Source organism: Mus pahari, chromosome 4 (genome assembly GCF_900095145.1).
Source record: "Mus pahari chromosome 4, PAHARI_EIJ_v1.1, whole genome shotgun sequence".
In the NCBI taxonomy this organism is placed as follows: Eukaryota; Metazoa; Chordata; class Mammalia; order Rodentia; family Muridae; genus Mus; species Mus pahari.
In genome coordinates, this window is record NC_034593.1 from 71704517 (window position 1) to 71730572 (window position 26056).

At 36.1% G+C, this 26056-nt stretch overlaps 1 protein-coding gene across 4 annotated transcripts in view; it reads right to left on the reverse strand.

Moving 5' to 3' along the window:
- Positions 1-4668: 4668 nt before the first annotated feature.
- Glrb (glycine receptor beta) overlaps positions 4669-26056 on the reverse strand; it is a 70269-nt gene continuing 48881 nt past the window's right edge. For 2 of the 4 annotated variants that reach the window (XM_021195411.2, XM_029537946.1), the window contains exons 5-11: positions 23015-23244; positions 22826-22908; positions 21137-21277; positions 17066-17218; positions 12491-12783; positions 12014-12064; positions 4669-6771 (exon numbers count right to left, since the gene is read on the reverse strand). In XM_021195411.2, coding sequence (XP_021051070.1) covers positions 6478-6771; positions 12014-12064; positions 12491-12783; positions 17066-17218; positions 21137-21277; positions 22826-22908; positions 23015-23244 — 1245 coding nt within the window. In that variant the 3' untranslated portion in view covers positions 4669-6477. The remainder of the gene's footprint in view (positions 6772-12013; positions 12065-12490; positions 12784-17065; positions 17219-21136; positions 21278-22825; positions 22909-23014; positions 23245-26056) is intronic. The other 2 variants (XM_021195412.2, XM_021195413.1) reach the window with 2 other exon arrangements.

Here is a 26056-nt window from a genome sequence, read left to right on the forward strand (position 1 = left end):
AGTTGAGTAAGTATTTCCTTAGTCAATGACAGACACGGTGGTTATAATGTAGCATATTGTGTTAAGGGGAATTCAATGTGACTTTATAAGTTGGAAGTTTGCCTCATACACTTAAAGCCAAGTTCAGAACATAAAACATTATCATTTGCTCAGAATTGTGTTAATTTCATATATTGATTGAGAATTGCTATTTTATTTAGTGATGGGACTATCTAATTTCAAAACACTGGAATATAATAAAATACTTTAACATTGCCATTCTATTGAACATAATTTAAAATTCATTTTATGTTTCAGAATCATAGTTTTTAGAGTAATTTTGATGAGTACTAATTATCATATATATAAAATGTAATATATCAAATATATCTGTGTATATATTAGATACAAGAAATTGAGCTCAATTTGTACAGCTTCTTTAATAGATACAGGAAATGTGTCTTCATTCTTTGAAATATTCAGAATCCCTTCATTTTCTCATGCCTTCCATTTAATGGGTTAGAAAGTGGGTACACCCTGAAGTTCTTGTATTAGGATATTGTTTTGTCATACACACAGCCTGACTCATAATTGTAGCCTCCAGATTAAAATTTTAATGTCCAAGAAGATGTAATTGTGTAATTTATAGCTCCTTCTACCACACTCTAATTTGGGTAATTGTGACTACTAACCTATCTTAGGAGCAGAATTAACCTGAAGCTTTTATCTAAGGGACCATAAAGGTTTTTATTTAGCCAGACACCCAATTTTATAAGGAGTTTTTTAAAAGTAAGCAGTAGGCTTAACTATTTCCAAATATTTGCTTTTAACCATAAATACAGATGTATCCATTATTATAGATTCATACATAGTTGTTTCTCCTCCTTTAACAACAGAAGAGCTGGAGGAAAGGTTCCTTAACAAATACGCAAGTTTGGCAGTGTACCCAGTGCCATCCCAAGCTCTGGTGCAACACTTTCTCCTCTACTCTTGTGATGATACTGGATATTGAAATTAATTCACCTAAAAAATTTCAAAACTTCCAAAATGCCAGCACACTGACTGGAAACTCGTGATTTTCAAATGAAAGAGCTTTTGAACTAGGGAATGAATGAACAGGAAAAGCGCAGCTGTGTTTAGAAAGAGTCTTTATAATAGTCCAAAGCAGAATTTATTAGGTTATTCCCTCTTAATGAGTCCTATATAATATGCTCTCAGTTAATAAACAAGATACCTTCACAGCTGTCAAGCTGGCTGATGCTGACTTAGAATGATGCTAAACACTGGGGTGTCTGAGTGTAGCGAGCAGATCTGACCCACATTTTAGGAGGAAGTTTCCATAAATCGTATGGCACACGGTTGTAGTCTTCAAAGAGTAACCATGTGTGTTGCCATGGAATGCTAGTTTTCTCTGGCAAGGCAACGTTTACAGCTCTAACGCAGGGTAACCTGAGTGGAGACTTTCAGTGCTAAGGTGTTTGGCCTGTTCCTCTTGCCAGTCATTTCATACAAGGTGTTTCTGTTTCGGTCCTTGGTGGCCTACAGTGAGGCAAAAGTAATTGACCAATAAAATATCCATTCAGAGGTAATTGGCAGAGGAAATTTAGTGGGAGATGCTCTGCTCTGCTGATCTTCCCTCACCATGGCGACTGTTTGAATTGAACTGCCTCCTACTGAAAATTAAGACTTGCTGGAAATTGATTAAAGTTATAGGATTAAGAGCAGATGAGGGTTTTGGTTAAGAAATACACATTAGGTAGACAGATGTACAACATGAGCTAAGAAAATTTGCCTGCCGCTCACCCAACGGCTCTTAATGATTTTTTTTTTTTTTTTGACTGAACTGTTTCTGCATATTGCAATTTGTAATTCTTCTTTGGGTTAACTTCTATCTTTAAGATTCTATAATACATTATTAAACTATATCTAATTAGCCACACTTATTTCTTCTTTTTCTAATTATATTCACTGGGGGAGGTGTGTGCTATGATACCTGCATGGAGATTACAGGATAACCTGCAAATGTTTGTTCTCTCCTTCCATTGTGTAGGTCTCAGGGATCCTGGCTTGGCTGCAAACATTTTAGCAGCTGAGCCATTTTGCTCACTATCTTCTGTATACCTAAGACCTCCTTTTACGTTAGACAAATGACATAGATATATTTATGTCCTTTGGTTGATATGCTTTATATTGGTATCTTTATTATAGTAATTTAGATATTTAGCATATGCAATTCACACTGACGGTTGCTGCATGGCATTCTGTTATTAGTGGGAGCTCTGCTTTATTCAACTCAACAGTTTTGGATTCACACAAACCCTTGGTAAAATAACGTATCACACATTTGTTGACTTAAAAATTATTTGAGGTGTAGCGTGTAAGATTTGAGACACTTATAAGTATTTAAGAGTATAATAGAGAATGAACATCAGAATTCGTGAACTTCAGTATTCTTGGGGGTGACAGGAATACCTACAGAGACAGTGTTAAATGACTTGAGATATAAGGATCTAGTTTATGGATGGATGAACACTAGGAATAAAAATAACCTTATGTTAATCACACAAATGCTTTTAAAAGGTTCCTATTCCTTTGGTGATGTGGCTGACATTTTCCAAGAGCTTGATCTTACCCCTATAGAAGGTTAAGATTAGCTTTATGATAAAACAAAGCGAGCTAGTGAGTGCTGAACCATTGTTATACTGCATAAATATGCAATCAATTTGATAATATAATTTGAATACCCTTATTTTCTATAGCACAGTAACACTCATCATGAATGTGTTTAGTAAAGGTTATAGAATAGATAGCAAACTATTTGCCATTTTTGACCTGTTTGCTTAAATCTCACATTCACTATGCACATAAGTGGAACTCTTCAGTATTATAAATAATGATAAATTGAGTGGTTTTTAAAACAGCTTAATTTGAGCACTTTATCTCCAGAAGAAAATATTTTAACTTCATTATTCACCAGAGAAGAAATCATATGTCTGAAACGCACTTACTTCTGAATAAAATACATATGAGTTAAAAGGAGTGTTTTCAGACATGGCATCCAAGCCTGCTCCACTCTGAGGAAACAAAGCATTACACTAACCATTTCCATAAAAGGGGATTTTGGAATTTAGCTCTTCACTGAAGTCTAAACATTAGAGAAATTAGTTGAAGTCAATTTAGTGGGATATTAGGGTATAAATAACTTTATGATAATTTTACAAGGGAATGGTTTGTTTAGTTCACTGAGGCCCAACATGAGACATTAAGTATATCTTAATGTATATAATGACATAAATGATAGTGGCATAATCACATTTTAAAAATACTTTATATATGTAAAGGTTTACCCAAGTTCCATATGTGGGGGGCCTGCAGAGGCCAGAAAGGGGTCAGATTCTTTGGAATAAAGGTTATAAGCAGTTATGAGCTGCTGCACATGGATGCTAAGAACTTAGTATGGTCCTTCTGCAAGGTTGGCAAGCATTCTTAACCACTAACCATCTCTAACTCAACATAACCCCAGTCATGTTAAAGAAATTGATGTCATGATAGTGAAATAAAACTCATAGTTCTGGCTTGTACTATGAAGGAGAGCCACAGAAAATAGAAACGAATTAATAATTCTTTCAATGCTCATTTTCTGATGAGGACCCATTCTATCATTGTGGTCATGAAATGAAAGGTCCTTGTAAGTTCAAAAGGCACACTGGAATTGTATAGCTAAAGAGACAGCATGCCTGCCATTTACAATCTTGAAGAGCAGCTTCTTGTGCATACAGAGTGATCGAAGAGAATGAAAGCACATCTGAGAAAAGAGGAATGTCTGTGGACTTTAGATCAAGGGTGCACAGGAATTCTTTGTACTTTTTCAAGTTTGTTGGAACACTCTGAAATGATGCCAAGTGAAAGAAACGAAAAAGAAATGGGTCAATGATATGACGTTGGGTAGGAACTGGGACAGTGAAGGAGCCTGTTATGGTGAAAGCATACATCCGTATCTTTTAGCAGAAATGTATGAGGAAACACCAGAGTTTTAAATGTCTCAGTTTTTCAGGTCAGCAGCTTCACCCTGGACACTCACATAAACACATCCATACACAAATAACTATTGTAATATAGTTTTGTATTTGAAAAAGGACTTTATTTCCACGTGGGAAAAAAATCCTCCCAAGGATAAGAGGAGGCAGAGTTCATACTTATATGTAATATAAGTATGTTGTCACCCAAAAAGAATCCCAGTACATATAATGTGGAAAATCCAAATAATGTTCGGTCAAGTGCCATTTACTCTATATGCTTATGTTAAATTACTTTTTATAGTCAAAAGTCAGACTGAGGTTAGAGATATCTAAAAACAGGTCTGGGTTGGAACCTCGGCCCAATGAACCCTAGAAAGCATGGAAAGAGAAAAAAGGCAAGGATAACAATGCATGTGCTATCCTAAACAGTTGTGTTTGGTTCATAAAACATCTGCATATTTAGCTCAAAATAAGAAGTAGTGAGAGACAGTAGACCAAGGATATAGTCTGATAGTAAGAAGCTATTATATGCCAGGTGTGGTGGCTCACGCCTTTAATCCCAGCACTCAGGAGGCAGAGGCAGGCAGATTTCTGAGTTTGAGGCCAGCCTGGTCTACAAAGTGAGTTCCAGGTCAGCCAGAGCTACACAGAGAAATCCTGTCTCGAAAAACAAACAAACAAAAAACAAAAAAACAACAGCAACAAAAGAAGATATTATATTGTATTACATGACAAAACTTTCTATATCATGACACTGCTTTCACTATCAGACACAGAAAAGCCTAGATGAAAGGCCCTAACATGAAAGCAAGTTATAAAAACAAATGTAAGAAAACATCCCTACCAAGAGATTCTTTGAATGATACATACTCAAGGTATTTCTCCCACTGCTGGCCCATTGAAGTACTACTTGCCTAGGCCTTGGGCGAGAAGACTGTTACCCATTTTACTTGTGGCATTTTAAAAATGATTTAGATCGTCATGCTTTCCTAACTGGATGGTACTGAAAGACTACAGAGGATTACTCTGTACACCATTTAAAGAAGGCCAAAACCACTAGGGATGCTCCTGAGTTCAAACTCTTCAATAAATCAAATAGCAGTAAGTAGCATATGGCAATTGCACAAATAATACTTTTAATGCATTATATTATGAGTTGGCTGTACAAACTATCAACAAGAACAAAAGCACTCCAAATAATGCAAAATGGTTTTATGGTCTGTTTACATTACATTAATTACTAATAGCTCCAATTTTAGCTAAGACAGAAATAAACCGTTACACTATGACACTGTTAGAAAATGGGGATTTATAAGATGAGACTTAGGGGGGTTCTTTTCAGGTAGAAACAAGATGAAGCCAGTCAGCCCCAATATCTAGACTTTCAGCAAGAAGAAAAGAGTGAAGTCTAAAGGTTAAATAAAAAAAATATTATTAACTAAATCATTGTTCTGTAACATATTCAAATACATTCAAATAAATAAAAAAATTCCAAAAACAGTTTGAATATTACTTGAAATATAGAAACATTTTAATAAAATAAACAAGCTAAGTCTTTCAGTGATTATGATTTTTCCATTTCAAGTTCATGTTAACAATTCCTGGAGTCTAACAGTAATCTGGAATCACATGTCACCACAACATTTAGGTTTGAAATATGTGCAACTCTTTTTAAGGCTTATGCTTAATGCTCTCCATACCAACCAATGAAAGGCATGAAAATAGACTTTGATTAAAGGTGGATTAAAGAATTTATTTTATCCAAAATATTTAATTAATACATCTATCACTTATTTGTATTTTGCCAGAAGTCAGAGCTTGCTATGCATTTATACTAGCCCAGATTTCTCTTTTCTTCAAAAATGCTTCCTGTTCTATTATCTGGCATTTTGACGACAAAAGCACACTTAAAAAATAAGCTTGCTTTATAAATGTATAATTATGATTTTATTTCTCAAGGAGCCTGCATAACTATTACTGATCTACCTCTCTTAAAAACTTTAAACACTATGCCATATAATCTTGCTTAATCTGTAATATACTATTGAAAATTATTTAATAAGATGGCTTTCTTTCTTACAAGGAAGGGGATGTAAGATACTGCATACATGGACCAGTGAACATGACAGGGGTCAGCGTGCACATTATGTTTTCATCAGGATTACTGGAAGTATTTGCAGTTACAGAGTTACAGTAGCTGAAGAACACATTATGTAGATTATGTAGTATGCATATTTGTCATTGATTCTTAAAGCACTATGCTCAATATACATACATCTATCTATCTCACAGTTGGAGCATAGACGTTACAGGGTCATGCTGCCATTCAAAAGTAAGGTGCTGTATTTTATTATAATCAATTGGCATCCAAAATGCAATATATTGCTATGAAAATGCAAAGTTTTCACAGGTCAGCAATTATGAATTGCATTGGTCACAATGAAATGGTGTTGTATTTCATACAAAGGGAAATGGTTTATCATAAATATATAGACCAATATATAACATTGAAGAACAAGAAGCAGAAAGGAAATAATGCTCTTGCATAAAGGTCGATGCGCTTGGCTGCGGTTGGGATGACAGGCTTGGCAGGCGGAGGCTTCTTGTTCTTGGCCTGAGGTTTCCCAAGTCCATTGTTGACTTCAATGGGTTTCCCATAGCAGTCATAATTGGATAATTCAAAATCTCTTGGTAAGCTTCCAACAATGCTGAAGTCATTGGATCTCAGATCAGACTTGGAAGTACAAACTTTTTTGCATCTGGTCTCACCAACCTGAGCACAAAAATGAGAGATAGTGTGACAGAATTTAATTTAGTTTTAGATACCATATCTCTTCAAGAAGATACTTCAAAATTGAGTTCATACATTAGCATGAATAATAGTCAACAGATTAACCAACCAGAATAATGGACATCTAAGACAGCTTTGATACTTTGCCCAAATAACAAGGTTAATACCATTGAATGGACTTTTTTTTTAATTAATTTATACTAAGAGATAAAGCATGAATCAATATTAATTTAGGTTACTATTTAGGTTGTAAGACTTTTTCAGTTTAAAAGCTAAGAAATAAACATCTGCCCTTGATCCAGAGAAAATATTCCTGCGTGTGAATTCAGAGCTTTCATTATGGCCATCCTGTTTCCAAATAGAATTGCTGATTAATTAATGATGGTGCCATTTGTCCTGCAATAATCACAGCCCTCTTAATCACAGCCATAAAAAGTCCAGATTACTTAAATATCGACTCACAGCAGTGAGGAGAGCATGAGTTCAATATCATAACAAGCACATAATGAAGAGTTCCCAGAAGCCATCACCTTCCCACACGTAGTTCCCTGGAAACTCTCTGGGACATTGTGCTAGACTGGCACATTCAGAGCAAGTGGCCTGGTGCACATGTGCACGTGTGTGCTAGAAAAGGCATTCTTGATGACACTGCTGAAGAAAGAGGAAGACTGGGTCCCTGCCTACGAAGGACCCTCAAACCTCCTTTAAGAATCATGACTCAGAAGCTGGAGAGATGGCTCAGAAGTTAGGAGCACCGATTGCTCTTCCAGAGGACCTGATTTCAATTCCCAGCAACCACATGGTGGCTCACAGCCATCTGTAATGAGATCTGATGCCCTCTTCTAGTGTGTCTGAGCAGTGAAGGTATATTCACATAAAAATAAATAAAATCTTAAAAAAAAAAAAAAAAGAAGTCATGTCTCACTAGTTGGTGGATCTCTTTTTGTTCCATTCATCAGGGATTTTGCACAAACTTTCTTTGTCATTTTAAACTCACTATTAATTCAAATGCGTAAAGGGCAGAAGAAAAGATTTTACAATAGAATGTCCTCTTCAGCAGTTATAATTCCCCAGTAGCCAAAAGAACCACCTAAGATAGTAATTCTATTCAACACCTTCTTAGTTTGTCTGTTTGAATCCTAAATTCATCAGTTTCCCATTGTTCCCTGCATCTCATTTATTCTCAGAGTATACACTGTCCTCTCCGCCATGTGCTGATCACAGAAATGAAGCAGCATAAAGATAAAGCTATTAGGAACAGGAACAACAACAACAACGACAACAACCACAACTGTAGTATTTCCTAATTTAACCTCTAAAATTTTGTGTGTGGTTCACGTAAAAGTCAATGATTTTGTATAGAACTTCTAGAACTAAAGATAACTTCTCTACATGTTGAAAAGATGTTCAGAAGAAACAACCTGGACTGAATCTAAATCAATGCTAACTCTAAACATAACTTTACCATAAAGAAACAGCTTCCACGGTCAGACACCAGCTTTTGTTCATTAAATTATTGAAGACTGAGCATGGGAACTGTTTTGTCTTTTACTCATGAACTCATTGTGTACAAGTGTGGAGTGCTAGGGAAAGGTTGATGGTAATAACAAAGAGTTTGGAGCTGTTTTGATAAATGAAAAGAAAAACATAAGACACATCAGCTACCAAAATATTGAAAGCTGGCTAAGCCAGCACCATGTTTTTGTTTTTATGAAAAGCAAACAGCCTATTAGCCAGATACATGGGTGAAAATGTAATTCTGCATGACAACCACAAGTATACTTCCTAAAAAAGTCTTCTGAAATCTGGGTTATATTTTTGTGGTTTTAGTCATACTTTCCCTTAGCAATCATACTATTATTTTTTAAGTTGGCATTTGGGTTTTCTACAATTCAAAGATAATTATGCCTCTATTGGTATTTAGACTAAAAATAGTGACATATTTCCTTATTGAAATTACTTGGGAATTTGTTGTGTTTTCAAAAGCAAAATACTTGGAAACTAGTGGATTATGACTCTAAAGCTGTAATTATATATGTATTTTGTCACAGACTGGTTAAATTTGAAAAGAATTAATCTCTTTCTATTTTTATTTTATTTCACATGTTAACATGTACCAACTGTGTGAACTTAGCAAGTAACTTAGTGGTAACTTATGTGGGATCTCATGTTGTTGATAAAGGCATGATAATGGGCTGTCTGGAGGCTCAACACAGAGGGTGACAATGGTGGGGGTTCAACACTGAGAGACAACAGAATGGCAGGGGACTACAGTTAGAAAATCACATGTGAACATCTCCCCACAAGGAGGAGTCCTCAAGGCTCCTGTTTGCATTTCTGGAAGAAATAAATACACACTGCAGGAGCAAAGGATCACATTAGTCTCCCTGAAAGAATTGTCAGTGTGTTGACGCATCCCCTACAGTCTCTCAGCTCTGCTCAGTACCACAGCTTCTGAGGCTCTGATGGCAACAGAAGCTCTGGCCAAACCCTGGGGAAGGGAACTACAATTTCTCTGAAAATAGTTTTCCTGGTGCATGATAAAAGTGAGAAAAGTGTTAAAGCGGATGTGGTGTCCTAAGCTTATAATCATAGCCCTCAGGAGGCTAACTCTGGGGGCCACATAGAGCGTTGGTGAACGGCTTTAATCATTAGTCAGCCGACGTGCAGAAAAAGTAAAGAGGAGTCTATGGGTCTGAATAATCCAATGGACCTCTCTTCTGGAAGGAGAGTACAGACTTAGTCTTCTTATCTCGCACTGAGTTTCATGGACACCCTCTCTTTTATATTGAAAACACTTTAAGAGAAGAAGCAGGCAACAAGAGGCAGAAAACTGAATAGTAGACTGGAAAGGAAATGTTACTGTGGAGGAGTAAGGAAGAAGGGCAGGAGGAACAGGAGAGAGGAGGAGAAGGAAGACTATTCCAAGAACCACTGTAAAGGTGCAGGGGAGGGGCCAGACCCTAGGCCACTAAACCCATGTAGCCACACAGTGATGCATTCAACCCTTGTCTTCTCCCTTACACGGTTCTGACTCGGAGCTGTACTTGTACCAACAGGTACAGACGAAGAGTCCCCAAGGGAGCCTGCTCTGTCTAAACAACAGAAAAAGTAAAAGTGGGAGTGGGGGGGTAGGGGAGCAGGGGTGGAGGGAGGGTATAAGAAACTTTCAGGATAGCATTTGAAATGTAAATAAAGAAAATATCTAATAATAATAAAAAAAGAACAACCTAACAATTCATAAAATGTTGAGCCCATGATTTACCATCTATTCCATCCAAATGTCTGTCTGTCTGTCTGTCTGTCTGTCTGTCTGTCTCTCTCTCTCTCTCTCTCTCTCACAACACACACACACATACACACACACACACACACACACACACACACACACACACACACACTCTTTTCTTTGATGGCTATAGTAAGTCCCACACTCCCGCAGAAATGGTGTGAGACATGGTCATTGACAGATGGCCCTCTAGCACACTGGCATGACATCTTAGGGGCTGTACCTATGCAGACCACATAGAGAATTGAGCCCTTCCTCTCCACTCAGCAGGAGAAAGTGGCCCTCCCTAGTGATGTGGAACTTAGATCTCTACTACCCCTGGAGCAGCAATGAATCAGTACTGTCCATGCCACGGGACACTTAAAGCCACTTAAACAAGAGCTTTAAATATGATTCAGAATCTCATAATATAAAATGTCTAGGATTTGGTAGCCATTCTAGGGGATATCTAAAATTGAATGAAAAAACATAATAAATGTCAAATCCAAGATAACAAATCTTTAAAATTTGGGAACAATACTAAAGCATCTATGACCAATATGCTTGTAAAAAATGAATCTATGACCAATATGCTTATAAAAAACGAAAACCTAGACTATCTCAGTATGAAACAGGGACTGACATGAGAAAACACATATAGATTCACCAAGTGGAAATTTGAACTTGAAAAGCTAGTAGCAAGTCATAGAAATCCTGACTGAATCAACAGGAAAATGCACGAGCAGAGGAAAGAACCAGAAGGGTGAAGTCTAAGGAGAATATTACCTTCTAAGGGTAAAGAAGGCAATCTCACTGAAATTTAGAGATTAGTTTCATTACACATAGAAAAAAGAACCAGACCGCTTATTTCCCATGGAAAGCCATAGAGAAAGAAGAAAGTGCCATTATACTTGTGAGGCGTTAAATGAAATGAACTGTTACCCTACAGTCCTGTAACCAGAGAACACAGCAACCACGGATAACGGAGAAAACAAAGCACTTTCAGATGGCACAAGGGAGCTCACCTGCATCTCCTCTTCTTCAAAAGTCATTTAGAACTGTGGATAGCAGGATTATGATTTTTAATTCTTTTTTTTTTTAGATATAATTTATAAAAGTCAGACGATAAGAACTATATATGAATTTATGTATTCCTCTTTATAGGACTGCAGCAACAATGTGGGCTACACAGCTAGATGTATGTCTATATCTCCAGGGCTCTGCTATAATTTCAAGGAATTTTCTATCTGTTGCTCAGATTGGGTAATGGCTTCTGTAGACTTTCCAGCTCACCAATTCTTTCCTCTGTTTGCCTATTGATTTTTCTTACTGTCTCTCTCAGATGGCAGAAGACAATTCAACAGCATACCACACAAAATAGTGAATAAAGAAATTATGTCAAAATATAAAACATAACTTTGGAACACTAGGGTATAAGGAAGAATACAGTAAACACACACTCATACACACACACACACACACACACACACACACACACACACACACACACACCAGATTGAGGATAAACAACATAGGAAAATCAGTTTGGTCTTCTGTCTAAAAATTCTATATGTAGCATATTTTCTAGAATTCCATGTAAGAGGGCAGTTGGGGGTTGGAAAACACACAGAGCCCCACAGGGCTAGAACATGGTCAAAGTAGGCCCAGTGTCCATGAATGTGGATAGATCTATTGATCTCCCAGAGAGTTTATAACCCTTAGCTCTGTAGAAACAGTCCTCTGGACTTTTCTTTCCTAACAGTGGACAACAAGCATGACTCTCTGAGTAAGTGCACAGGTAACTTTAATCTGCTAAGCAGCAGGTTGTCCTGGAACCAATTACTTAAATCTATGAATCCATTTTTGAGTCAATGATACATGACAAGGCAGGGAAAAGGGCAGAAAGGCTATTCAGGCCTTCTCTGGCTGTGATGAGTAGGCTAGAGAGATCCTTACCTGTGTGTTGAGGGTGTCTGTGGGCCAGCCATCCAGTTGGTAAGTGATCTGCTGACAAACCGTGGGAAGCTCCTTAGCACAGTAGGAATGGGAAAGTGACTGACCAACAACAGCATGGCTCTCCTAGCCTCAGAGATGGAGAGCCTGTGCAAACCCTAAGTCCCTTGACTTCTTACTAACATTTATATACGGAGGTATAAACTCTTGAAATATCTCTCCGTTTAATGCTGAGAAAGTAAAGTCGTTATTTTAAACTCAGTTGAGAGTTTTCAAAAATTTTAAGGTATTAGATCTTCCTAGGAATTCCTTGACATGTGTTATGCTTTCAGAGAGCGCTTCCCCAAACCTCTGCTGAACTCACTTCTGTTTCATCTATGGAAAATACATGCCAAATCCCACCATTTTATTCACATAGTGTCTCTTTTCTGGCACTGAAGAGGATGGGCAACCCACTTCCATAGTTCACTTCACTCTTACCTGCAAAGTGCTGATATGAACAGGGGTCCCCGTGCCATTTACAGTATTCTTCTTAGCTGCGTTTCCACCTTTCCCATCTGCTTGCTCAGCCTTAGCTATTCGGGCCTTCTCAGCTTCAACCCTTTTGGGATTGTTCAGCATCACCTGGACAACAGCATACTCCACGAGGGAGGCAAACCCGAAGAGCAGGCAGGCAATGAGCCACACATCCAGCGCCTTCACATAGGACACTTTGGGAAGCTCAGCTGCGAGGGTGGTGCACTCCGAGGCCAAGCTGAGCACAGAGAAGATGCCTAGCAACAGGAGAGTCAGCTGGATTTAGCCCTGGAAAATGCTTTACAAGCCTTGCTCATTCATCATTGAGCAAACAACCCTTAGGTGTCCTTAAGGATCAAAGACTGGAAGAAATATATTGTACTATGCAAAGAAGTAACTGTGGTTAAGAAATATTTGTAAATACGCATCATTTAAAAATTAGATGGTTTTAAATCAAGGTTTGGAAGCACAGCGTGAGTTTGATTTGAGGATTAATCATGAAACCTTGAAAGTGTGTCTGAGAGAACTAAGAAGCTCTGTGATTTCTTTCTTTCTTTCTTTCCTTTTAATTTCTTGGCTTTTTTTGTAGAGTTTTATTTGTAGGAGGAATTTTCACCCACAAGTAAGAATAGAGCACATAAAATTTTGATAAGTTTTTTGTTTGTTGGTTGGTTGTTTTGTTTGCAATATAATGCCTAGCAGAGAAGATAAAGTATAGAGCGTTCCTGTTCATTTCAGAAAGAAAATCTCAGCTTTTTAAGAAAAGGAACACAATCCTGCTATGGGGAACACTAACTTTAAATGGAAACCAGCATTATATATAAACACGTATAATCATCATATAGCAATTAGGTTTATGTAACATAAGACAATTTAAGTAATCATAAAACTCCGGAGAGGAATTGTTGCAATTACAAGTGTCTTTCTCCTCTCTAGTCATTCTTCCTTCTCTTCCTTCCTCTCCTCCAACCTTCCTTCCTGTCATCAGGAGGGTGATGGTGAAAGATGGCTTGCTGCCACAGAGAGAGTACACAGCATGACTAACACAGCGTCCGGTGATGCCCACAGAGAGATGCTGTCAGTCAAGATATCGACTGTCAACTTCCTGGACACAGTAAGCCCCCCGTCTCCTATTGGTTTTTCGTTTGTATGGTTGGTTGGTTGTTTCCGCTTAGATCCTCATCACATTTTTAAATGATAACTTGATTGGCCTCTAACTTACTATTTCAGGCATAACATTTGTGAGTCGTACATTTGGAAATCAACATCAGTTTCAGTGGTTTTTAATCTGTCAGTGGAATATTAACATGGAAGTCTAGGATACTATCAGTTATCGCAATAAATGACTGTCAGTTGGACCCATGAGCCATCCCCTAAGCATTCTCCTTGTTTCTACCTTTCCCTCACCACTCAGTCCACAATAAATTAGGCAGGGATTAATTTAAAATTAATCAAAAATGGAGTCTGATAAAAATGTTTCCATAGAGCCACACATCACTATCACTAATGGTCAGACTGAAGCCCTTGTTTTCCTCTCTCCTAGATAATGACATAAATTACTTTCATTTCTTCACTTCCTTGCTTTAGTAAGAATTCTCTCTTCCTAAGGCTTTTGCTGACTACTACTTGCTGTTCTACTTCGTGTCACTATCTTATATGATATATATCACACTTATTTGCTGTCTCTTGCTTTGCTAGGAAATATAGATGCATTAGAGCTAAGATGTTTTTAATCAATCTTACTAATAATCAATATTCATATTTATGACTACATTCTTCTCTTCTTGACTAGTTCCCAGCAAATAGTCACTACCAGCAAATATGTGTTGAATAAATGTAAATATCCCAAAGTGCCCTGTTAGCCATATATTATATAACTTTATGTTTTATGTAATACACACATATATGTAATATGCAAATATATATGTACTATATATTTCATATACATATAATATATTATATTCATATGTACATGTATATGTATATACAAACACATAACTTCTAGTATAAAATATAGTTTTTAATTATTAGTCTATAGACTTCATGTGTATAGTGCCTGCTATGTGACGATGGGGACATGTGTTTAGTTCCTTAGCTCCTATGCAGATATGGTGCCACGTGCCTATCATCCAGCACTGTGATTAGAGATAGGGACAAGCAGTATAGCCAGTCCATGAACTCCATGTTCAGTTGTGTTTGTCCTTCATGGCAGTTAAGAAGGAGCAATATAGACACAGGCCTAAGACAGGCATGGCTGCCTAGCCACTCTATTCCCTAGCCAGGATCATGTCCGGCTTATCTTAACAAATAAAAAAGGGGAGGGTTGTGCCCTTCCCCCAGCTGTGAGTAGGCTAAACAAACCCCTGATGGTTTTATGACCTGGATGAAGTCACCTGGCATAACCCCTGATGGTTTTACAACCTAGATGAAGTCACCTGACCTAACACCTGATGGTTTTACAACATAGATGGAGTCACCTAGCTTCACAGCATAGGAAGTTCCTATCAGAGCTTTGAGTAGACTGCCTGTTGAGCTTGTTTTGCAACTCAATCCTGCTGAAACAAAAGATGGATCTGTGGGTTTCCCTTTTATAAATGCAGAGCCTTTGTCTTGGCTTCATACTTTTCTTGCCCTCCTGCCCTCGTTCATTTCCAGACTCACTTTCAGGTAGACCCAGTTCATCCATGGCTGCTGGACACTGTGTCTTTAAAACACAGTGGAAACTGATCAAAGGACATATTCAATATCCATTCATGGCTTCTGAGTGTATACCCACAAGCTCACACAACTGCACAAAACACAAATGTCACCCATAGAATAACAAAATAAAGACTTGGGCTTTATGGTTCCTTGATTGATTTTGATCAAATTGCTTATTTAAATATAACATTCATTTTCATTTCTTCTTTGGTTTCTTATCCTTTAAAAATCTATATTTCATGTGATAAATGAGATAGCTCAGTTGCTACAAAGGCATTCACCAAGACTTACTGCCCCATGCTTATTCTTCAGAACCCATACACACAAAAGTTTGAATGGCTGAAATGGTGTAATTTAAATGGTTAAAAAATGGTGTTTCTTTGTCACCAGCCTTAAAAATAAAAAGCTGTAGCACATGAATATTAAAAGGAAATGGAAATAGCACTTAAATGGCACTTAGTAGGCTTTTCCTAAAATAATAAATCATAGGATGACACTCATATGCCATTTGAAGATAAAACTATGCCCAGACAAATGTATCCTCAAGTGACCTTGTCACTGTGTGAACATCAGATTGTAATGACACAAATCTAGATGGGAAAGCCTTCTATTCACATATGTTATATGGTACATACCATCATTTGATTTGAATACTGGCACTAGTGAAAATTTTATATCTTAGCAATGCATGACTATATCCAATCAATAAATACCTACTTGAAAAAAAATGAATAAATAAACCACTGCAAAGTTCTCAGAACAGGAAAAGAAAAAAATTACCAACTGCATAAGCATTGAGAAAATATGGATCAGTGTCAAATATTTAAAGAAGCCACCTCACTCTAAACAGCAGGCTGCCATCATTTCTAAATTCTCTGCTCCAAAGTAGTTGCTGATGCACATCACATGTGTTGAGGTTTGGTCTTTTGCTATGTATTGTAATGCTAAATTACATTAATAATTACAAGGTTGTGTTGCCCTTAGGGATGAGAGAATCCTCACTACACCAAAGCAATACTATATGACCTTGCTCCTTATTTTAAAACTATTGGTTGGATAAAGATGCTGACAGCCTATTGCTGGGCAGAAGAGAGTTAGATGGGATTTAGGTTCCCAGGCTTGGGAGTCTGAGGCAGGATATCAAGGGGAAGACAGGAAAGTGCAGTTGGGCGTGGTGGCGCACGCCTTTAATCCCAGTGTTTGGGAGGCAGGGGCAGGCGGGTTTCTGAGTTCAAGGCCAGATTTCTGGTCTACAGAGTGAGTTCCAGGACAGCCAGGGCTACACAGATAAACCCTGTCTCGGAAAAAAAAAAAAAAAAAGAAAGGAAGGTGCTGTGATACAAGATACACCATGAGCACATGGCCAGGAGAAACAGCAAGTATTTGGGGAACACTGCTCAGGAGGTAGCTGGACCAGCAGGTAGAAATGTAGATTAGGAGTTACCCCCATAATCTGAGTTTCATTAATTTGTTGACTAGTTGGGGATAAACTTAAATTGGTTGTACTTCACCACAAAATGGCATTGCTTAGGATTCCTGTTCAGAAATGCATTGACCAGAAGCTTTTCAGAGATTTTAGACTTTGAAATATTTGCATATATTATATGAAGTCATAAGGCTAGGACCCAAGTTTAAAAAATATTCATTTATAGTTCATAGACGTGTATACTTAAAGGCAGAAGGTAGTTTTATACATGGTGTTTTTATTAAGCTTTACCAGGAAGTGAAAGTGTGTAATTTTCTACTTGTTGCACTTGGACTTTATGGGCCTCACACTTTCAGGATAGGATGCTCAACAAGGCCGCACAGTTGTGGTAGAATAGAAGCAGGGAAGCTTACCCAGAGGTACTCTGGCAGCACTAGCATCAGGGTTGATCCAGAAAGAAAGCCAGGAGAGAACCACAATCAGCAAGGTTGGTGCATATACGCCCATCATGTAGAACCCAACCTGTCTCCTCAGGGTGAAGATGACCTCCACACAAGTGTAGTAACCTGTCAAAGCCATACAAGTGACAGTTGTGAGAACCAGACCTATATAGAACCATCACTTAGAAGGACCTTCAAGGGACAGGATACCAATGAAAATGTCAGAAATAAGCACTGTAAAGGGTTTTCCTTTAGTTGAAGACACTTTATAAAGTGGGTGGAACCTGCTTCCCCCCACCTCACATGTTACTGAGGAGCAGAGTTTGCATGCACAGGCACTAAGTTGGTGTGAGAGTCTGCAACCCTTGATCTTTCCCTTGTTTGAGGCACTAGCAGGGAGGATGAACCTGTGAGATCCCACCACAAATCAAAGCAGCGGTTTCATTTTGAGAGGAAACATACTTGGCCTGTATCCGTCAGCCTAAAGTCCAGCCTTGTGTGAACTACATCTGGTGGGTGGGAGATACCACAGTCTCCAAGAGGTCACAGTCAGAGTTAACCCTTAAGACTTTAGGTAAGTGTTAGACAGTAGGGGGAACAATGACAGGTTTTTAGTGACCACCCAAGGACTTTGAAGTGGGAAGACAGGACTTTCCTGTCCACCTCCATCCATCCTGCACTTCAAGGCTCTCAAACTTCAACTTGTATTCTCTCCTGCTGAGATACGTGCAGGAACTGCTCTAGAATATCATTCTAGAACTTCCAAAGCATCAACCAAAATTTACTCATAAGTATTGGGAGTCTGGTGAAGGGTTCTGTTGTCCTGAGGGAGGGGTGGGGCAAGAAGAAAAGAAAAGTAGACAAGTGACAGAAATAGTCTGACAAAACTCCATTTGAAGAGAAGACATACTTCCAAGTGGAGATTCTTTTCCAGATATTTTGGTCCTTTTGGTTAGCAGTTTGCATATAATGCTTATTGTTTAATAAGTTTAATTATTTTGGACTAGTTGCTCCATATAGGCCAGGCTGACCTCAAACTTATAATCCTTCTATATCAGTGTTCTGAAATAACAGGTGTGCCTCACCACTCCAAAAGAAAATAGTTAATTAATATAAAAATGGCATTTACCATTTAATAAAATTAAGATTATGTATAAATACCAAAGGTTAAAAGACTCCTGTTGTTTTCAGTTGGCACTGTGCATAATTATTTTAAATGATTGAAACCAACATATAAACCATACATAAATGAACTAATTATGGATGGAAGAGTAATGTTATGATCCGCTGCCTTATAGTTAAAAAATAATAGTCATTCTAACTGGGAAAAACAAATGTGTTTCAAACACTAAAAAAAACTTTATATCTGTTCAACAATATTTTCATAGAATAGTCTTAAATTTTGACATAAAGGGGGATACAAAGCATTTTAAGTTACATGAGAAAGCTATTCTGCTCATATTATGGATAATACCCAATGCTGTCTCAGGGAGATTAGAGAGGTGATAACATGGAAAAGAAGCAGTGAATGGGTAGGAATGGGAGCACATGCTGACGATGACATCAGAAACAAAATGTGCAGCTCTCTAGTTTTAACTTCATTAAAAACAAAGCAATATAGTATATTGTTTACAGGTCTTACAAGACAAGGGGATAGCCATTGTCTATCCTGGCACCCATTTAAACTTACTCCCCTGATAACAAAACCATATGTTCCTAATTAATGACCATGTGCAATATTTCAAAAGTATAACTTTTCCTAATACCAGAAACTATTTTGTACTTACAAATGATAGATTGAAAACGACTCATAGTACTTCCTAAGTATGGTACTCAAAGTACCTTGTTTTGTAATAATATCACTTTATGCAGCAACAATATTATTTTGTAACACTATCATTTATTCACCTACTGAATATGAATTGAAGAACGAAACATACGTAACTATAAGCAATTATACATATATGTATATTTACAGTATATACATATATATGAAGCTTTTCCAGATACTTTGTATATTATATATACTAAACTATATCTAATATATAGTATTCATGCCATATATACTAATACATAGTCATATCTAATATATAGTATTCATGCTATATATTCTAATACATAGTCACTATAAATTAGTATAATTTAAAATAAAAATGTACATTCCACCTCATTATGTTTAAAGGGATCCTGACTAAAGGCCGTATCCCATGTGTTTCAAAGCAGAGTTCCACCATGTACTTTCATAAAGGTCCTCACTAGGGGTCTTCATGAGCTGTCGATGCATGTAGCTGTAAAATGTATGTTGGATATTACAGTGATTTGCTTCATAAACTTTTATTAGGAACATTTCTTGATCTTTTTGATCTTTCTCTAGTCTGTTATATTTATGAGAGGCAGGTGGGCAGCTAATTGATATAAATGTGCATTGGGAAATTTCAATTTACTTTCCATTTCATGTGTCATTTTCTTTCATTATTCACTTAGGCACCCAATTTAATTATTTTCATTTGTGTTCCCATATTTTTCACCTTCACTATCTGTTAGTCATGGAATCGCATAATTTCAGTAAAGTTAATAGCAATTCAGAATTCCTTTACAAAATAGTTTTGCTAATACTGTGTGAAAACATAAATATATGTATATGCCTACATAATTGTATACAAGTTTGCATGTTTAGTATCACATACATTTTGAACTATCTGGTTTTACAAAGTTTTGCAAGTATTATCTAAATATTGAATATTTTACTTCTGATTTATATAAATACTGATAATAATATGAAACATAGTAAATGTCCAAATAATGTTAGTTACAACCTCGCTGTCACTGTTTGCAGCTACTGGAATTAAAAGGTCTTATTTATGATTAATCAAAAATTACCTTGAAGCCCTTTACGGGACTCTAGAGCTGTCTTCTAAATTATTTCTTTGCACCACATGCTCTAATTACCTTCTAGGAAATAAGGAATTTTCACTTTTTACCATTTAAATTCAGTAACTACTTATTATTGTATTTATAATGTATCCTGTAATTTACTATAAAGTCTCCCCATAAGAGTATATAATGTCATTAATTCATTTGACAGTTAACAGCAGATGCTTACTTTAAGTTTAATACAAAATTTCCTAATCCTGCATGTATTTATATTAGGACTGTGAATATGAAACTCTTCACTCAATTTAAAGTATTTTCACTTGATGACATCATAATAGTAGACCTTTTGCATAATATAAATGCTTCCAAAACCATAAACGTAGCTCCTATGTACTTTGTCATGACTTGTTTTTCAGTGCAGAATTGTAGGCAGCTTGCATAATCAAATTTCTGTATTAAATCTTAACTTTAAATTGTTAAGTGAAATGCCTTAATGCTACTGAAACTGAACTCCCTTAGTGCCATAAGCTGACAGTGCAGACGCTGAGGCTGAACACTGTATTTTATAAGAGCAGGGGAGTGACTTTTGAAGTTCTTCAAAAGCTCATGGTAGTTTAATGACCGGGGTTACTTTGCTTTGCCTTTCATATCCTAGGACCTGACAAATAATACTACACAAGGAATATTCACTGATGATCAGTTTTCTCTTACTCTTATTGCTTCTCATGTACCATAAAGATCAATGCTTTTAAAATTAACAAGACAGTCTAATTCTCATCTAAATAAAACTGCTCACAAGACAACAGAGGAATAAAGATAGATTATACTGTGCTATATTAAATGCTTAGTTCCAAAGATAAACTTGTCAAAACTAAGAACATCTAAGAAAACCATTACTTGAAAAAGTTTGTGTTACTGTACTGAAATATTGACAGGCTCTTACCAAGAGAATTACATAGAGAAAACCCCATCTATTTCTTAATTAAAAGATCAAACATCTTAAATGAATATTCTGTATAAAAGGTTTTAACACATGGTTATAAGGATATATTTCTTACATTTATCTTATTTTAAATCATTTTGTTTGATTCTTTCCTTAGTCTATAATTAAAGCTAAAACAAAACTTTGAAACCTGGGTGGTTAGTTTTACTTTCTAAGACATCACTTACCAGTGCCTTTATAGTATTTTGTACAGTTGCCATATTCGATATCCTCCTTTTTAATATCGAATTGAGGTAAAGCAATTTTTTCTAATTGAACAGGATCTCCTGACTGCCAGATGAATCTTAAATCATCAGTTGTATAACCAACTACAATAAGTAAATAAACAAGTTAGATTAAAATGTGTGTATCAATGCTTTCTCATTATTTTAATAACCCTTATTAAACACAGAAAAGGTAAGAAATCATGACATTATGTTATGTATTTGAAATTTAAAATTCACAGTGTCCTAATCTTGACCATGCACAAAATATCAGCACAAGAATAACATATCAACATCATAAAGAAAGAATAAATTAAATAATCATCAAAATCAGATAGAATCCTAGACCACCATGTATAGAAAATATCTACTGCATCCCTATTAGTAAAAACCGTGACAATGAGCCTGAAGATCTCTGCCTATTTCCATTTATAATCATGTACTATGTACCTAAAGTTTTAAAACAGACATGATATTAAATAAATCACTGCCAGATTCCTAGAAGGAATTGCATCGTGGCAGTCTAAGTGAAGTAAGACTGCAGTATAAGAGGTCATCATTATAGCATCATTGAAGTAATGAGGAGTTCATGGGCTGGAATTAGGATATGTGGTACCAATTTAGAACAACACCCTGAAATGACCTAACAAAAGATCGCAAATATCATTGGTTTCTAAAATCCAACCAAGTATTTAAATGAGTGCAGTGAGTGAATATCGACTTATTGAAATCTGTATTAAGCATATTCTGATATATATATATTGTATGTATGTATATATATATATATATGTATGTATAGATACATACATATATATATATCATGTGTGATTGACAAAAATATTTTAAGTTTACTAATGAATATGTATCTCTGGCCAGACATGGTAGTGTAATTCCAGAACTTGGTATTAAAACAATGCATAGACTTAAACATAATCTCATTGTTAGAAAGCAATAAAAAAATCATTAAAATTTAGGATTCATTTAGAGTGCTAAAAAACACAAAAACCACTAAATAACATATAATCTAACAAAACATACATAGAATATTTTACAAGGTTGTTATAACTCATTAAACTAGCTTAATCTTTAAGTATCTACAGTAAAGATTCTTTATGACATCAGTATTCATTTATCAAGGTTTATGGCTTATTATTTTCTAAAGATAATCATCATAGAAAATTAGTGAATATGTTTTATAGAAGTTTCAGGTTATAGCACTTAGTAAAACTTTTATAAACTAAAAACACAATCATAGGAACATAAAATACACATTTGTAAAAAATAGTTTTTCTATGCTTCATAGAAAATGCATACTAGGTTGGGCTTACTTTTCAATATTTTCCATTTTTTTACTGTAAAACTATTAACACAAAGCAATTATATTTTAGGACTATAATTTTCTCTATATTTTTAACATTGCCAATCCAAGTAAGTCCAGCCTTCAGAATAAAAAGTACACAAACCAATGTCAACTCGCTAAAAAGCCAGCTACAACAGGAAGCTCTGCCTTCTTCAAGATTAGCCTATGCAGTATGATGTGAGTATGGTCAGAGAAGCATTATGGTTCTCACAATTATACAACTCAATAAGAGAATACATTATCTAGATATAAACATTTTATTCCCCAAATCATTTATAACCTCATTTACATACAGCTCTCAAGTTGCATTTTGCAGCGTTGTGTGTCCATGGGAAACAGAGTTAAGTCCAAAGGACATGAAAGAGTAATAGACAACCTGAGGGCAAGAGAAGAAACATTGGAATCATTGAGTATGCAACTCTGAGATCCACTGAATTGAAAAGGAAAATACAAATACACAAGAACTAAATAGAACAGGGTACCTCATGCTCACAAGGACGTCTCCATCCCGAAAAATAAACAACAGAATATTTTCTTGGGTTACATCATGAAAATTGGCACTTTTTTCATTTGCAAAGAATAAGTCAGGCTTCCACAAGCACTTATACATGGTGGGGTCAACTGTCAGTGCATCTGAGCCTCTGAAGTCACTAGGTAGCTTGAGCCTGGGGTCGTTCCATTTCTGTCTCAAGAAAATGTTAACTCTATAGTCCTGGGGAAGGGAAAAGCATATTCCATTGATATTTTTAATTGCTTAAAAGTAAAGTAAATGCAGGCATGACGTGATTTTACAGACCATTTTAGCAATTAAAGTATGTTTACTGTTAAAGTAGCAAGCAAATAATCGCACATGACTGAGTGAGAGCATCATCTAAACAAGAAAACTTCCGAAGACACCAACTACTCTTCCTGCTCCCAAAGAAGGATGAACTAATAGATAGAAAACAGAGGGAAACATTTGCATATGTCTTTTGATAAACAGAAAAGCAATCAATAAGGTAACAACACACACACACATAGACACATGTAACTCTACATACTCCATTGTTTCTTAATACCTACTAGTAATTGTTTTTAAGACTCCATGTGAATGTCAGAATCTCTATATAAAATGGCTTAGAATTTGCATTTGGTTTATGCAATCCTATATACATTTAAACCATTAGATATAATACCTAATACTATGTAAATGTTGTGGGAAAAGTTACTACAAAGCATTGTTTATAGAAGACTAAAAAGAAACAGAAATCTGTACATATCCAGATCCAAACATGTTCAGTGTAATATGCATTCTTTGTTCAAAAATCCATTTGCACATGAATGAGCACATTTATAGAATTCTGATTCAGAGGACTGATATATATTCTTGTGATGTTTAAGGAAAATGTATTCATTACCATTCAAACATATGAGTTAGCACAAAGCCTGAGGCATATAATGAGTTTTGGACTATATGAAACAGACCAAAATAGATGAAAAAATTTAAAAATGTTGTTATACTTAATTTATTTTAGTCATTTCTTAGTTCATGTTCAGAAACAATTGCACAAAACTATAACAATCAATTTTGGGGGCATTCTCTGCTAAAAATATATGAATCCAAAAAAAAATATGTATGACTGACAAAAATATTTTAAGTTTACCAATGAATATGCATCTCTGGCCAGACATGGTGTTATAATCCCAGAATTTGGGAGACAGAGGCAAATTCAGGTGGTTTGCATAATGAATTGTAGGCTAACCAGTGCTATAGAGTGAGACCCTATTTCAAAGAAGACAAGAGAAGGGGAAGAAGTGGGTAAGACAAGTTCTGGCACAAACTTGAGTTATCAGTGCACACTAAAATGCAACATTGATGGCTTTCACTTTGTCCACTACACCAACTGCATACAAAAGAATTCAAGGCACACATTATATTGGGTTTCAGGAATTTTATAGACAACAGTTCAAAGTTCATATGTCATCCCTTCAAAGCTGTTTGGAAAATGAATTAAATCACATAATTAAACTCTAAATCCACATAAGTAGATACAAAGAACTAGGTCACCTTTTGTTAAAAACTAAAACTAATACCTCACTACATGGTATAAGTATATATGCCTTCCATATGTATAAATATTTTAAATCAGCTGTAAACAGGGATGCCAGAGGGAAAAATAAAAGCAGGAAACATACTCTTCTTATCATTTTCTTTTTGTACTCAGATTCTGTTCAGTATGCAGAGGAGGTAAGACACTGAATAACTGTGCACTTTCCTAGCCATAGCTGAGAAAGTACCGTGCAGCCTACTCATCTCCATCAGCAAACTGCACGGAATATAGGAAAAACAGTAACACACTGACATAATAGGTGTGTTCAGTTTTTTATAAATGACTACTGTATATTCTACAAGCCTACTGAGATATCACAGTGCTCCACATCAATGTGAATTAACATATCATATAAAAGTAAAAATGATTTTAAAATTCAACATATAAACTGCCTTGCATATTATATACAGACTATAGAAGTTCCGAGTTAAGTCAGTTAAGGATTATCTGAGCATACCTGCATGTGCCTGAACACTGACTTTGCAGTCACAGCATTGAGAAGACACTTTTTAATCAAATGAACTTGGACCCAGATGGAGTAAAAGTGTCTTTTCATTCAGAATACAAAAACTGGCAGCACACAGGCACATCTGCAAATGCGAGCATATGTGCACACACGTACACACACACAAGCACACTCATGCACACTCACATACACATGCACACACACACAAGCACACTCATGCATACTCACATACACGTACATACACAAGCACCCTCATGCACACTCACATACACACGTACACACACACAAGCACACTCATGCACACTCACATACACATGCACACACACACACAAGCACCCTCATGCACGCTTACATACACACATGTACACACACATACATACATTATTCTAATGGAGGTAAAGTGATTATTTACTAAAACAACCCCCTCCAAGCTTCCAGGAGACACAAAGTCTTGCAAACCTTTGTATCTACTCCACAGTCATCTATGACTTTCCTTCAGGAGTAATACGCCTTATGCTAAGTCAGTTTCTCAGAAAGTTTTGATCATTGTACTTTACATAAGCACATGGTAGTATTCAACTTGAGATCATAGTGAACATTCACTAGGATTATATTTCGAGTTTCTAACCATCCCTGTCCCTGATATGATCTATCCTAATCACTGATATTATAAAGTTTCATAGTCAAAGATGATTTTAATTGCTTTCTTTAAGTACTGTGCTTTGCCAAAGGACACCATCACATAATTCTATATTTAAACTGGTAAAGTTAAATATTTATTCACCGTATTCTTATAGACAACTCATTCTTAACAAGGGTCAATATAAGAAATGCTACAGTTCCATGTTCAGTCAATGATACTACTATGAGACTACCGCAGACGGAGTCTTCTCTTCATTAGTGATTCCTTTATTTATTAATAAAGTACAGTCACATCATTTTGTGAAGAAAGCGTATTTAGTGTGGGC